The 16,359-nt window shown below is 47.7% G+C and overlaps 1 protein-coding gene across 2 annotated transcripts in view; it reads left to right on the top strand.

Moving 5' to 3' along the window:
* PAPPA (pappalysin 1) overlaps positions 1 to 15,938 on the top strand; it is a 180,631-nt gene extending 164,693 nt beyond the window's left edge. For both annotated transcript variants that reach the window (XM_059865083.1, XM_059865082.1), the window contains exon 22: positions 9,441 to 15,938. In XM_059865083.1, the coding sequence (XP_059721066.1) occupies positions 9,441 to 9,548 (108 nt within the window). In that variant the 3' untranslated portion in view covers positions 9,549 to 15,938. The remainder of the gene's footprint in view (positions 1 to 9,440) is intronic.
* The last annotated feature ends 421 nt before the right edge of the window (positions 15,939 to 16,359 follow it).

Genomic DNA, 16,359 nt, shown 5'->3' with positions numbered 1-16,359 from the left:
AGGGCATGGAGACCCCAAAAGGGGCTCCCTGGTGAAACAACCTCTGAAGACATGAGCAGGATGACAGACAGTGGCTCATCAGTTGTCTCCAGGAAGAGATTCCTATCTCTGGCTGATTTTCCACCTCCTTGGGAGGAGCAGCCCAAGAGCAGCACAGCTTGCTCGCTGACCTCCCACCAGCCGGGAGGGCAGAGCTGGAAGTGCCTGGTAGCTCAGCATGGTGTAGGTCTTCTCCTCCCAAAACAGCCTGCCTGGGAAACTTTATCTCACTGCCTGCAGGCTGGAGAGCAGGCGATGAAAAATCCCAAACAGTGTCAGAAGAACGACAGCGAGGTGCCTGGGAGGGGACCGACCCAAACCAGCCTCATCAAGACAGGAGCTGAGGGCACAACTGAAACAAGGGGGATGTGAGAGCTGAGATGAAGGGGGATGGGGAGGGACAGGATTAAGGTTTGGGAGCAGAATTTATTGCTGGGCAGGGAGTTGAGACCAAGTGGGATCTGCACAGAGTTGTGAGCACTTACCAGCCAGGCGACTCACGCTCAAAATATCTGCTGCTTCCCTGCCACCCAGAAACCAAGTGACCTCCCAAGGAGGGGAAGCACTTTGTAGCCCAGTGGGTTGCTGTTTTCTGTGCTAAAACTGCTTGATGCAAAGGGCAAATGGTCAGAGACGGGCAGCTGGTCACACATCTCATGGATTTTCTCCATGGAGGGGGAGGTTTTGTAGCTTTTTGGAGATAAGTCTGCTTTCACAGACTTCCCTGGGAGCTGGATCATTGTGACTGGGGAATTAGACTTGCCCTAGCTGGCAGTTTAGAATCCTCCATCCTCGAGATCACACAGGTGGAGGGCTGGGCCATGGAGCCCATCACAAGCCTGGCATGCATCCAGCTTCCAAAGTCTCCTCTCTCCCAGAGCAACAACAACAACCCAGGAGCTGAATGAGACGCCTGGGAGAAGTGAGGAAAACCACCTTCTCCTTGGATCTTCCACACTAAAAGTGAGATGCTAAGTCCCAGTTTATTACATTTATAGGGTAAAAGGGGGAATAATAACCCAGCCAGGGGGGCTGTGGGGTCAGAGTCAAGGAGGCAGCAGGAGAACCTTGCTCCTGCAAAGCGGCTGCCGACACCTGCGGCAGCAGCCGTGGGGCCGTGGGGCTTGGCTCTCCCAGTTATTTTCCCATCTGAGGCCTTTGACTGAGACCAGATTTCAGGCCAGGCTGTTCAAATACAGCCCTCCCTTTGAAGAGGTTTATGAGTGGAGCATTACAGGAGATATTCCAAAGGGAAAAACAATGAAAGGTGAGAGAAAAAGGAGCTGAATAAAAATACTCCGCATACCAAATCCTTCCAGCACAGTTTGCCACCTACTTAAAAAGGCACAGTTTTAAAATACACATTGGGTGTAAAAGCCAAAAACCTGGAGGAGACATAGGGAGGGGCGAGTCCAGCTCTGTTAATTCCAATACCAGATGAGGATGTATTTTCATACACTTGTAGAGAGAGTGAGACACATGAAAGAGACTGCTTTGCTCCTTTTCTTTCAGGGTTACATACTATGTGGCAGATGTGTCAGTCTTTTAAAGCCCCTGCAAGTTTGCCCATAAATGTCCAACATTTATGCAACACCTGTTTTTCTCCCAAAATGTCAGAGGACATTTTAAAAGCTTTAGATTTATCATCTTTTCCCCGCAGCAGCCATTGCTGAGGTGACACATGGTTCACATTTAAGAGAACATAGCAACTCCACACATTATTTTGGGAAAGGGCTGAAGATTAACATTGCACCATGTGAAGATTCAGGAGTTAACAGTCGAGTAAGAGCTGGCTTCAGATCTTTAGTGTCCGCAAACTGTCAAGACTTAAGTTTCACTGCAGTCCCACTACCCTCCCAAACACACTTTGGGCTGCACACAGTGCTGTGAACAGGCTGCCTGAAAGCAAAATACTTCAAGCCAAGTTCACTTTAAATCCAAGCCCTCTTACTTAATGTGAGACTTTGCATGCTCCTGTTTTGTTGCCCTGAGAATGCACAAGGGACTTCCATGCTTATCCCATGTTTTCCCTTTGCATTTGAGCATTAGCAGGGAATGACCTTGTGGATCCCGTCAGCGAGTGGGGAATGGAGCAGTGTGACTTATCTGACCAAGCACCAACTAATCAGCACTGCTGCTTAGATAGGAAATAATGAGTATTTGCCCTGCACTGTTCACAATCAGGCTGGAGAGCTTAAAAGAAATCATTAACGGCCTCTTTTGAATGCTGCAAGTGGCAACGAATAAATTCAGTCATAATCTGGGCATAAATTCGAGGCAAGTGCAGTCAGAAAGCAGAAAAAAAAGAGACATTCATCAGCTTAATTATTTGTTGTGTGCTAATTGATGAGCGTCGCCCTGCAGTGGGCGAGAAGCCAGGGCTGGCACAGAGACGAGTGCCACCCAAGGAAGCAGGGACACGGGCAGGCAGTGTGGGGAGCAGGGGGCTGATGGCAGATCTGTTGCTGGGGCACGGGGCCCTGCTGCTCACAGCTTGCCCTGTTTGTGACCCAGGAGCAGCTTTGAGAGACAGCAAGGCCATTGCCAGCCGACCTCCGAGGGAGAGAAAGCTTCTGTTGTGTATCTGGAGGGGGTAAAGTCTTCCGTGAAGGACAAAGCAAAATCCCATCTCCTTTTAATCTTCCTCCCCTCCTGACCCAGCACAGGTTGCCAGCTCCCTTCTGCCTGGCTGCTCTAGGAAGCTGCTCCTTGCTTTGTATCCTGCAGCAGATAAAAGAAGACACTATTCTCTAAAACATTACCTACGTGACACTGCCAGAGTGAGGGAAATAAATAACCTGGGCATAACTGGCTGTCTCTGGGCTCTTGGCTGCTGGCGAGGAGTTTGTGAGGTGTGCAGCATTGCTGGGAGAGGCTCTGGCTGTTTCCTCTGATTCATTTCAGGAAATCTTCTCTCCAGTAACTGTCTCCTCCACTTCTTTTCTTCCCCTTCCCTTTTATAAGTTTTCCCTAGACAAGACTGTCTAGAAAGACCTCACAGAAATCAGAAATTCTTTCTTTAGGCTCGGCTTGTGTACTTTGTTCCAGACTGGGATTGTAGATTTGCCTGGTTGAAGGTCCTGCAGTCTGATCCCTGTCGATTTAAATACAATGAATTTGTGATTTTAAAATTCCCTCAACTTCAACCATTTGTAAGGGTGAACTTTCATCTGTCTTTCCTCTCTGCCTTTCCTTTTTGTCGCATTAGGGATAAACCTACAGCTCCCATGAGAAAAACCTGCCTCACTCAACTATCACTCAGGTTTTCCCTCAACTGCTTTGCCCCATAGCACTTGGTAAAAAAAGAGAAAAATTGTCCTGTCCCTTCAGCCTCTTGACATTTCTGTCCAACACCTTGGAGAGGAAAACCAGCAAGTGCCTTGGCGGAAAACAAATGAGGACTTGTGGTAGATAGAGGGCTGTGTGGGATTCATCCAAAGCTTTGCTTATCTAAAAGATAGGCCAGTTATCAAAACCTCTTCAGAGACTTTATGGCCGAGAATTCAAGGCCTAAAGAAAAGAGCTTTGAACTGAGGGGCTGCTGCTGGCTCCAGCAGCGATTTCCAAAGGCTGTCCCTGTCTCCATGGGAAGAGAGGGGAATGAGTCTGCACTCCTACCCCTAAGCCAACAGAAATAACCACTTCTTGGTATTTTGGAGAAATAAGCACCTTCTCCCAGCTCTCTGACTGCAACACAGACCTGTCTTAGGCAATCTCAGATCTTTCTCCATTACCACAACATGTTTCTGAGGCAGTTTGGTGCCATTAGAAGCTTAAGTGACCACCCCAGCTGAGGAAATCCTGTTTATCCAGAAGAACTGATGCTCCTGCCACGATGCTGCTCCTAACTACTGGCCTGTCCCCAGCTGGGTGTGTTTGTCAGCTCTATAATTAGCCAGAGAGATAGAATGAATGGTGGGTGAGCAGGGAGGAAGGCAGGATACAATGCTGAGTGTTGCTTCATGCCTCTGGAAGCGGCTGAGCGCTCCAAGCACGCGGGTTCTCCCCAAAGTGTGGGTGAACTCACTTCTCCAGCAGCCCTCAGTCACAGGCTCAGTGGCTGTTGCTGTTTGCCATGTGAGAGGAGCGTTTCCAGTCAGGGTTGGTTAGGATGGGAGCTTATTTTGGGGCTCAGAGCTTGGTTTCATAATCCTTCAGGGAGGCTTTCCAGGCGTCAATAAATTAAAAGCAGTGATGGTAGCAGCACATGTTGCCTATCCTGAGAGAACTGTTCTTGGCTTCAAGGGACATGGGGCTTCCCACAACATACGGCATTCCCAGGGGATGTGCTGGTGGAGGGTGTTTGCTTTGCTATCCGACCTCACTTCATTAGCAAGTGTTACAAAAAACAGCGAACAAACCTTCCCTGCTCCACCGCCAGCTATTTGGCCTCTGGGTGGTCTGGCTCCTATTAAATCTTTGGTGATTATTTAGACTAATTACATTCATGTTTGCACAATCAGTAGCACGAGAGTAGGAAGCACAGCTGATTGCTGAGCAACTGAGCTCCGTGTGGTTTGGCAAGCGGGCTCCTCGCTCTGCTGCGCGGGCAGGCGGGGATGCGGGATCCATGCGGGCTGGGCTTTCCCGGGAATCCCTGCTGGCTTTGGGCCATCCTGCTCCCACTGGTTCTGGTGAGGCAGCTCCCAATTTGCACACGAGTGAGAGAGCAGAGCATCTGCTGGGTTCAGCTGAGCTACGACTCGATGCACCACAGTTGCTGGTTTCACTGGGGGAAAGTTCAGTTTATGGTGGGGTAGTTAACAAAAATTCAGGCTTTTAGAAGTGCATGTGCTGCATGGAGAGGAGGTTTCCTGCCAGCTTTGTCTTCCCAGGCCCTCTGGAGCAGTGCCCTAGGTGTGAACCCACACACCGGTGCTCAGAGCTAAAAGGGGGCTCGCTCTTGCTCCGTTATCTCAAACTGGTGACCTCAGTGCTGAAAAACACTGGGAAGACCCTTCCAAGATGCTTTTTTATCCCACAAGGGCCTTGTCAGGGAACAGAATAGTCCCTGGTGTTTGAGCTGGGAGGCTCTGGGGAGGCACAGGGCTGTGACACTCAGCACAGGCTGCCACACTTATCTCCCAGGCCACACTGGCCGCCGAGGCTGTGCCTGCAGCAGGGCCTCCGCAGCCCCAGTGAGCCTGTCTGGGAGATTTCGCAAACACTTCAGGGCTGAAATCTAACAACAGCCTGTTTCCCAACACTTTGCAGCCCTCCTCCCCTGCTTCCCCCTCCCTGGGCCCAATCCTGCCTGCCCTGGTGCTGCTGTGAGCCAACCCCAGGCACGGGCAGAAGGCACAGCCAGGTCAGCCTGATACCAGACTCTGTGAAGGACAAGTTTGCAGCCTTTGCAGAGCTGTTTTCCATCCCTCCCTCTACCTGTCTGGGATTTCTCCTGTCAACATTCCCACCAGTTCCCTACAGACTGGCCTTTCTCAGCAGGGATCAGCCTTGGGATGTCACCAGCCTCTTCAGATAGGTGCATGTAGTGAGGAGTTATGACCTCTCACTCATTCCATGACCTGCATCCCAGTTCTGCATTGCTCTGTCGCATTTTTACCCTTGTTCCCACAGTTGGGAGCACAGCATCCAGCACAAATCTAGCCCTGTTTCTAAGAGGCAGCTTGAGTTTATCCAAAGTCTCATCACTAAGTGTGGGCGAGGATGCTCAGGGCTCCCATGTCTTGGTGGAGAAGGAAGTCTGAGGTCATGCACTGTGCAGCAATGGTGGTGAGTTGGTCGAGGTATTTTGGATCCCCCATGAGTTACACCTGGGTGTCTGTGCCAGCCTCTTGCCCAACCTGTGAGCTCACACCTGCTGCCCTTGCTCCTCTAGGTTCAGAGCAGGATGTGTCATGTCCTGCACACTCCAGGTGACAGGAATGAGGGAGGTTGTGTCTCTTTTCTCTGGATGATGGATAGTCTGTGGTCCAGTGTGGTTGTGGTGTGACTCACATTCCCCCGAGCGTTGTTGATCCAGTGCCATGACTGTTCTGGATCATCTCCAAGAGCTGTGTGTGTGTAGGTGTGTGGAGCTGTGTTCTTCACTTATGTCTTTTTCAATCTGCTTTAGCTGGTCTAAGGATACAGTGTCTTGCATTACTTTATCAAATGTCCAAGATAGCCCTAAGCTTAATTTTTAGCTTTTTCTTCTCATCCTCCTAGACATTTTCTGGGTTTTCTACATGGGGAGATGGACATAGGTGAAATGCAGGGCTTGGTGTTTTGAAGGAAGAGGAGCTGACTCCAGGTCCAGCTGGAAATTTCAATGCAGGTCGTGTATTCTGGTAATGAGTTGGGCTTTCACGGACCTATTTAAAAAGAAAACAGGTAGTTAATCTTGGAGTATGTATATCTGGGCTCCACACCTAAATGGGCTATCATTCAGTGAAAGGATCAGCATTTATTATTTCTAGCACATCCAGCAGCTCTATTTCATGGCTGTGTGCTCCAGAGGCTGTCACTGTGTGAGCCCAAGGCAACAGACAGTTCTTCTTCAAAGGGCTTTCACAGTTTTCCTGAGCTGGGTACTTCTGACAGTCCCAGCAGATGCTGTGTGTGGGTTAAATTCCCTAAATACCTATGGAAATCAGGTCCTTGGGGAACTCAAATGTGTATTTGTTGTAACTGTTGTTTAAAGTGGAAAACCCTGTATTACTGCTAAGCTTTTGGAGAATTTTGTCATGTCTAATGTGACTGTGAGTGTGCTTATTACCCATAGAAATCTCACATAATAGAAAACCGATCTCTGGAGCTCACTGCCATAAGACAAAACAATTCATCTATCTGGACAATAGCACTGTAAAAATCAAATTGCATAAAAAGCCTCCATAAGGGACATAAAGTGAATAAGACTGATCTGATCAGGAAGAAACCCTTCTCCATCAGGCTACCCACTGCTGGGAACTGCTGCTGAGCCACAAAGCTGTCTGCTCTGGGGGCCACAGCTCTGCCTCAGAGAAAGCTTCTACTCTTCTATCCATGACCACTATTGGGAGACAATAAACAGCCAGGCATTTCTTCTCTGGTTGCTCCATCTCCCCAGGAGCTGGCTGTAATGCAGCAGCAATCCACTCTCGTACGTGCACCTTTTCAGGTCGCTCCAGGGCTGAGCACATCCTGTGAGAAAGCAAAGAGGAAAACAAGGGATTCACGAGGAGAAATGGGAGGAGAGAGAATGAAGGGGGTCGAGTACTTCAGGCAACATCAAACTCATGCCAGTTTGGGTGTCTAAGGCTGCTGTTTCAGCAGAAAGTAGGTGAGGGGAATGTGAGCTGGTGGTTTGGAGACAGAGCCATGTAGGGCTTTCTCTCCTGGCTCTGATGTTCCTGCAGGTGAAATGGGAGCATGTTTGGGATCTCTGTGCCTGCAGCACATCCTGCTTAAGCCTGGACAGCAGCAGAGACAAAGTGCAGTAGGCTGTCACCACTAATTTCAGACACTTTACTGGAATGCCTGGATTGGGTGTGTGGCTGACCTGTGATCAATGCAAAGTGTGGATCCATCTTCCCTGTCTCTCTTCTGAACGAAGGGGCTCCTTAATCTCCTTTGTCAGGTTGTTACAGGCAAACACAGGGAATCCAGGCCGGGGAGAGGAAAAAGCTTGATCAAGACAAATGAAAGAATCAGGTTCCCAGGTCTTGCCTCCAACCAGTAGCTTCATTGTACATCAGGGAGGATTTTTTAAGTTAAAATCATTGCCAAATCCAGATTGAGCTGAATGATTCAGGATAAAAAAAATGAAAATAGCAGAAAACTCCAGGCGTACTTAAATGTTTTGTTTGAGCATTTTCTAAGTGAAACAAGTTTTTGTTTCAAGACATAACTTTTGCTGTGAAATAGTCTTTTTTATTTGTTTGTCTTGAAGGGAAAGGTCAAACCTGAAATGTAGCAGATAATCTAAACCAAAATGTTTCCTTCTACACTGAACAGAAAAAACTCAATTTTTATTTTGCATGTATCTTTTCTTTTTCCTTTCCAGTATTTTAACTCAGTCATAAAGCAATCCCTCCTCAGCCTCCTCCCCAAACCCCATTGTTTACAGACTTCTCTGTTTTCCTATCTAAGAACATTCATAACACTGTGATATGAGACAGTCCTGCTCGGGCTGGCTTCTGTTGGATCAAGTGACCCTTAAGCTCCTATTGTTTTCTGCATTTTATAAACCTATTCAGTTGCCAGTTATTTGGATTCATTGGCTTCTAACTTTTTGGACTTTTTCTTCTCTTTGCAATCTCCAAATTTGTGCAATTGTAGATTCAGATTTTTCACTGGTTGTTTAGTGCATAAGTCACCAAGGCCATGGCTTGATGAAGAGTCATCACTCTATTCCACCTGGAGGGTCAGGTCTTCTGTGAATGGAATCAAAAGCAAGGGGAGGAGGCTCTCTAAGCCCTGATTTGGTGATGAACGTTGGCTATTTAGTGTCTCTGTCAGCATGTCCCTGCCTTAGGCTACCCAGTTGTGAAATAAAGCTCCACACCCCTCCTTCCCAAACTGTGTTCGTCAGGAGAAAGGCATCCTGGAGAGGGACAGGCAGCGACTCGTGTGGAAGGTCTAGCTGGAGATGACAGCACAATGCTGGGTCCACATTCCTAGATGGGCTGTGGGTGATGCATAGGGAACAGGCAGACTCAGGCATTGTAGCCTGGAGAAAAGTGTTTGAGAAAGGAGTGTGAACGTGTGGCAGCAGAGCCAGGGGGAGCAGACAGAGCGTGTGCAGCTCTTGCTGGGAACATTGGAACAGGTTGTGGCACTGCCTTGGAAGGAGTGTAAAGGAGGGGAATGAGGTCATTTGTTCAGTCTGTGCAGATGGGAGAAATTCTTGGGAATTCACTTCAGGGCAAGTGAGACGCTTGTCCCACTGCCTTTTCTGCAGGTAAATACTGTGATGCAAGAGGCCCAAATGAGCTTTCAGTGGGCAAGCATCACAGGCTATTGTTTCAGCTCCTTCCCACGCTTCTCCAGAGGGGTCACAGAGAGATGACAGATGGTGAATGCAGCAGTCTCCCACTGCATTCCTCTGCTGTGCCTCAGTGCCTGTTAGCTGCATCTCCTGACCTCAAACACATGAGGTGTTCCGAGAAGTCTCTGCTGGACTCCAGCTGCACTGATCTGTGAGACAGTGCTTGGTTCTGCTCCTGAGGAACTGAACCCAAGAACATTCATAGTTAAGTGCACAAATGGACTTAAATAAAGCAGCAGCACCCAAACCATAGGCTCTTTGGAACCTCCGTGCAGCACCAGCTCAGCACTAACATAAATCACTGTAAAAAATAACATAGCGAAGATTGCAGCGGATCTCTGAAGATTTCACCCCAGAGATCTTTTTTTGTTCTCCAGGCTGCTATAGGTGTGTTCCTTCCTTCATGCCTTTGTGTTTTTGGCTTCTTTCCCAGGTGACACCATTTCCTATGTCCTGTGACCTACAAGGAGAGTGTGCTTGCCGGGACCCCAACGCCCAAGAGCACACCCAGAAAGACCTCCGTGGCTTCAGTCTTGGGTAAAGCCAACTGACGTGGAAAGGAGGACCACACTGCTCAAGGCAGGCTAGGAGAGACACCACATCCCTTTTGGTATCGTTTTTAACATTTAGCTGCTCAACTGGATGGCATTTCTGCACCAGGGACCCTTAGAATTCAACCAGTCTGCCTTTAATTTTTGTCCAAGGAGAGCTCAAAGTAGGGGTTTATGTATTAATTATATCTTAAATAGTGATCATGAGAAAAAAAAAAAAAACAACCAAGAGTCAAGTCAAGATGACTTTCATGTATCAAAACAGCATGTTATGCCCACCTAATTTGAACAGTTCATATCTAGATTCAAGGCGAGAAACAAACTATTTATGTACACATATTTATAGAAATAAGTAGAGAAAGAGAGAGAGAAAGAGCGAGAGATTATGATCAACACAAAAACACTTTCCCCTCCCCAGCACTCATAACTCAGACCGTTGGTGGAAGAGGCTGAGCTCTTGGAGGACTCCAAGCTGAGCCTTTTCTGATGCTGAATGCCAAGGTATCGCATGCTCGGGGCACTGTGGTTGGGGTGGGATCTCCACAGGGCTGGGCCTCTTGGCAAGTGACTTGCCAGGCACCCAGCCAGCTCGAGATGTGGGATGCATCTGCTCCTCACAGGAACGCTACTTCCAGCCAGGCAGCTCAGCAGACTGCAGTGGCCTTTCTGTACAGCTCCTCCTTCTCCCCCTGCCCTCAAAGAGCCAACAAAAAGGCCCCTTGTAGCCTGCAGGGCTTCTGGGGTGTTTCTGTGTGGAGCTGGGCAGGTGGTCCTGTAGTGGAATGATGGAGTGGGGAGTCTAAGGACTGGCATTGAGGAACATGGATGATTGCTTCTGAGGAGCACAGAGAGGGGAACTCGCACCCGCACTTGTCATTTGAGCATGTCTGCTGCTGCTACTCCTGCTGCTATGTCCCATACAAATAGTTTCCTTACTGTGTCAGGACAGGGTGAAAAACAACCCCATGCAACCAAACAGTCTGCCTTAAAGCTTACCTACAACCTGCCTTTCAAACCCTCTGGTCTCTTCCTCAGCACTGGGGCAAGAAAACAGGACACCAGCCAGCCAAAGGAATCTGCTTTCTGGTCTCCACTCTGCCAAGTGGCTCTCCAGCCTCCTCCACCCCACTCTTAGGGTGATCTGATTCTGACAACTGCTTCATGCTCCTGTTTTTTTGGGAGAGGGGAAGAGGAGGAAGAGACACCTGCCATGAGGAAAGGACCTTAGGAGACAGTATTAGAATTTTGGCCATATTTGTCAGTATTAAGCTGCCAGGCCAGTGGGTCAGACATTTGGGACAGACCAGGAGCCTTGCTGTTTGTAATCTTCCAGGAAGAAGGGCATTAGCTGCAGCAGACCTCACACTTCCCTGTCATCCTCCTGCTTCAGCCCAAAGGGCAACATGTGCCAGACCCTCAGTGATTCCCTTCCTTACAGGGTTCATTACATTGAGTCACTGAGATACCCAGGGCATCCAATGCTGCTGCTGCTGCTGCAGCCCATCCCAGGGAAATCCCAGAGATCTTTCCAGAGTGGCTTGGGCATGTGCTCCAAGCTCCTGCTATGAAGAACACACATCCAAAAGAGCATCCCTCCCAATGTTAAGCTTGTTTGTTCCCTGGAACTGTCGTGACTTGCACAATCTACTGGGTAAAGAGAAAAGGATTTTTTCTAACTCCCACTTTAGGCACTAGAGCGAGGCAGAAAGGTAAGGGCAGGGGTCATTTAGCTCATGGAGATAGATGTAAACATGATTTGGAGAACTAGAAATGGAAAAATTATAGATTCATAGATGCAGGGGACCAGGTTCTTGTTACTCACTGTTGGGGTTGTTTCTATTGGAATGAACCAGAGAAGAACCTCAAGAACTGAAGTACAGGCCTGGAGAGGGGATTGTCATTAAGAAGGTGAGGAGCTGTCTCTTGTGAAACTCCAGCTATTCCTAGAGAAGGCCTGGCCGTGGGAGCTGTGTGGCTGGCTCTGCCCCCTCTGTGCAGGAGTGTCCTGGAAAGGGAGATGCAGTGGGATCAGAGTTCCTGCCATGGAGTTAGACTGAACATCCCCCAGCTTAGAGAGCAATGGCACTGCTCCTGAACCTTCCACTTTTGCCCTTTCCCTTCTAACTAATATGGGAAGTAAATAACTGTGCAAAGGTTGCTGCTTCCTTCTGGTCCCTTTGCCCTTCCCTGTTTTGCTGGTGGTTTGTTCATGTGCCACCCAGCCTATCAGTAGAGCTCACAACCTCAAAAGCCTTCCAGACTGACAACACTTCATATCCTCAATGCCTGAGGCATCTTGGCATGATTTCTCCTCTCCATCCCACCTGGGTTTCATCCCAGCAGGCAGCCTCAGTTCAGCTCCTGAGTGCATGCTGAAAATGCCCTTCCCAGTGCAGAGCTCAGCACGGAGGAGATTTCCCATCTGCTTTTCCCACTTGGACAGTGCCCAGGAGAGACAGGTCTGTACAGACATTATTGCCACTTGCTGCTGTGGGCTCACAGGAGCTCAAGGCCAGCTGAGCCCCTATAGGCAGCCAGGGCCAGCCCCTGCTTGCTGAGCTGGAGACCTCAGCTCAAGGGAGAGAGGCTAGGCTTCTCACCAGCACAGCCTCCCTCCCCAGCTTCCCTCCTGCAGTCCTGGTGTGCCCCAACTCCCTTTCCCACCGGCAGGCTTTCCATGCTGCTATTTGATCTTTTTTTTTTAACTACTATGTTGGCACTGTCTGTCTCCTCTAGTAGGGCTGATGGGATCAGGAGTGGAAAAAAGTTCTGCTCTGAGTCATGTTAAATCCAATGGTTTGTTGTTTTTTTTTTTTTTTTCCATTGGAGCAAATCCCCTCTGCATTTTCAGGTGCTGTACCAAGCACCCAGAGAGATGCCAAGAGGGGAGCTGTGGGGAACGGACACGTGCTCAGGTCTTGTCCCCTGGCCTGAGCATGTGTCCAATCTTGGGCAGGGCCAGCTGGATCCTCACATCATCTACCACTGTATGGGCCTCAAATGCCCAGTGGAGTCCTAGGAAAGACCCTCCCTGACTGTGGTGGCCAGTGGGTGGAAGGTGAGAGGGACATCAACCCCCACCTCCACCCACTGAGCCAGCAGCATAGGACAACACCAAACCAGAAGTTTGGGGAAGAGAAGAGGGTGCTGATGCTGGTGAAATTTAGCTGCTCATAAAGTCCAGTTCACATTAGTGCCAAGATCTTCTCTGTCACAGACAGTGAGCCAGGGCTGCACCTTATGTGGGGCTGCCAGGCTGTGGGGGATGTCCATGGCCATCAGGAGGGAAAGCTGGAGCAGAAAGCGGTGAATGGTGCACGGTGGGGTGGGAAACTCCAATCAGCTGCTACCCCTCTCCCTCCCCACCATCTTGCAGACAGGCTGAGCTGGTGTCCTCCTGCTTTTCTTGCATTTTCCGCTGTCACCCCCAGGCTGAGAAAGGAGGATGGCACCAGAGGATTCTTGGAATCGGGTTCCAGCTACCTCCCTTCTAGTTTCAGTTTCACTTGGTTGTAACTGTCGGTTTGTTTTAGGTTTTACCTGTGTCTAAGAGAAAAAAAAAAAAAAAAAGGGAAAAAAAGGGAAAAAAAAAAAAAGAGAGAGAAAAAAGGAAAGCCCCAAAGCCCCATAGCCAACAAAAGATTTTTGCTGCAAGTGATTCAAGTGGGGAAAAAAAAAAACTTGTGAGGCTTTACAGAGAGGAATAGGAGAGAAAAAAAGAAAAGAACAAAACCGATAAAAAACGGAGAAAAGAAAAAAGAAAAGAAAACCCACATAATCCAAATCCAAGAAGAGCAAAGCCTATTTTTGTGTGTTTGAAAGGAAAACACCGATTCTGCCAGCTAAGTAGAGAGCTAGATATGAAGTGTAGATTTCCCTAGAAGTACCATGAGGTTTTATAACATTTTCTGGTTTTGTTTTCCTTGTGTGTTGTGATAAGTCCAGGAACTAAGGCTAAGGGGTTATCCCCTGGTATATTGTTGTTTGTGGGGGGAGGGAAGGGGTGGAGTTTGTTTTTTTTTTTTTTCAGATTATTTTTTTAAGTGTGTATTTGTGCTTATTTTTACGTTATCCAACTGTACATACACATTTAATCAGTATTTCACTGTGCTCTAATTACTGCACTCAGAAGCACTGCACAGTCTGAATCCCGGAGAGCTGAGAGAGACTGGGAGTGAAGGGGGAAGGAGAAAGCTGCTACCTGAGCAGACAGGTGACTCCCATTTTGGGGAAGTGGGGTGCTGACACCCCCCTTCCCACACTCCAGCCCGTTGCGCCCGTTCAAGGCCAAGCTAAAAGACAGGAAGGGATGGGTAAGTCAGCCAAGGCTGGGATGCCCAGAGGGGTTTCAGAGCTGTAAGTCTGGCCTTTGAACTATTTTTGGATGCCGTGGAAATTCCCAGCCTTTCAGCAGCATCTTGCCCTCCCCTGCCCAATCCCTGGAGGACCCAGTGAGAGTTGACGGGCATGTTCATATCACTGGGAGAGGACCACATGCCTTGCAGAGATATGCTCTAGGTATCTCTAGATATCTTTATGGTTGTGGCCCCCATTTTGGTCTCAGTGGTGCAGCTGAGCTGATCTGTTCCAGATTTTTTCCATGTTACCCCATCCTCTGGGGAGGGCCATCTCCCTGTTGAGGGTGCAGCAGCACTCCTGCCTCCGGGTAACCTTATATGATGGGTGTACTGAAGCCCCAAGAACAGCCCCGTTTCCCTGGAGGACCTTGACCACTGAGTTCAGTGGGAGCATGAGCAGAATATCAGGAGGAGCAGGTCCAGGTGGCCCAAGATGTATTTCCTTGGAGCTATGGTCAATTTGGGCAGTAGGGATTTGGTGTTGGGCTGTTTCTGCCAGCTGGGGGGGTTCAAACCCCCCTGTTCCTTTTAGCAGGAGCAAGGTGAGGCTTAATGTTTTGTTTCTGTCTTCGTTTGTCAAACTGAGTTTTCCCCTTTTCACCGGATCTACACATCCAAGATTCATTGAGAATGAGAATCACTTCCTCTGAGGCCACACTCAAGAGCTTGGGTTGGGTCCAGGTGTTCAGTGAGGAGTCTTGGTGCTACTTGTTGGTAGTCTTAGTCCTGTTGGGTCGAGATGTGGAGCTAACGAGTCCAAGTTGTCTTTGGTTCCCATTCTGGCTTAGTTTTTAGTCTTTTGTTTTTTCCTTCTTTTGGTGAGGCCACATTCAACCACCAAGTTTCCATCTTCTGAGTGCAAAGAACCAGGGCTTTAACAGAACATTTCACCAGCAATTCAAGAGGGAATTGGAACCATTGTGGAGTTTGCATTGTACGGCCTCTGTAATTACGTACCTGTCTGCAGATGAGAGGCTGAATTTTGCTCCCATCGAGTCAACACAGGTTTTTGTTGTTGTTGACTTCACTGGGAGCAGGATTGAGCCGTACTATATATATAAATATATATATAAATATATATGTGATATATATATAATATTATATGTGTAATATTATATATATATCAGTGTAATATTTACAAATAAAACTGTGATCTCGTCTAGAGAAAAATGTATTCATATTACCAACTGCTCTTCCATATTTATGTATCATATTGTATCTTTTTATTATAATTATTATGATTATTATGGTTATTATTATTATTATTATTATTATTATTATTATGGAATCTTTCTTGGCACCTTTTGGAAGCCACGTCAACCAATACTCCAATGAAGTGCTGAGGATCTATTTTCACAAGAATTCTACTGGTCTACTGTATAAAAGAGAAAAGGAAAAAAAAAAAAAAGAAACAAGCAAAATACAGTTCAACCCTTAATTCTGTACCTCACGCCTGTACGTTTGCTGCTCCAATTTTGGGTTTTATTTTGCGTTCGTTTGTTTTTAACGGATCTAATTTAAGTCTCCAAGCAATATATAAAGATGTAAATAGTAAAGCTTATTTATTAAGATTGTCATCTTTTTTAATTTATATTTACACAATTGTTCATCTAATTTATTTTTTTTTCAATACAGTTTTTAACAGTTGTCCTTTTTTGGTTCATGATGTTTTTTAAATCATTTTCATAGAATTTCTTTATACAGCTTTTTTCTCTTGCTTTGAATAAGCAACAACTTCCTCTGGTCTTTCAAAAACAGATCATGTTTCACTCCAAAAAAAAAAAAAAAAGTTATGTCAGATTCATCAGAAATATTTTGCCATTGTTGATTCCTATACCCTAAAGTTCTATATTATATAAATATATAATACCTTGTATGCTTAAATATTTAACTGTGTGATTTTGTATATATCTTCATACACATGCTCACACACGTATGAGGGTTAATGTCCCCAGATGTTGGGAGAACAGAGAATCAGAAACACAAACAATATAAGCTTGTATTAAAGAGTTCTGAACTGGACCCCTCGCTCTTGCCACGTCTCCTTTGCTTTCGGTCGAGCCAGTCCTCAGCAATGCCCATGGGGGTACCCAGCCCGGGCAGTGAGTGGCTGTGGGGTCCCACATCTAGCTGCACAGCTGCTCAGCATCCTGCTCCATCTCTTGGCTTTTGGGGCAGGGGGATGAAGACCGCCGTGTTTTGTCGGAGGGCTGCAGAGGGTGGAGGGAGGCAGTGCTGGCCAGGGCCCTGTGAGGCCATTTCACCTCCAGTGGGTTTGGCTCCACCAAGGGGGTTCAGGTCCCAATCTCTCCAGGCAGGCTGGTGGAAGTTTTGGTGGGAGAGAGCCTGAAAATCAAACTCCTCCGTATTCTTCTTAGCTTCTTCATCACATGCAGAACATGTTCATCGAAAAACCACTCCCAGTGGGAGCCTGCCTTGGCTC

The sequence above is a fragment of the Haemorhous mexicanus genome, chromosome 21 (genome assembly GCF_027477595.1).
Source record: "Haemorhous mexicanus isolate bHaeMex1 chromosome 21, bHaeMex1.pri, whole genome shotgun sequence".
Taxonomy (NCBI): Eukaryota; Metazoa; Chordata; class Aves; order Passeriformes; family Fringillidae; genus Haemorhous; species Haemorhous mexicanus.
This window is presented reverse-complemented; position numbering and strand designations above follow the sequence as displayed.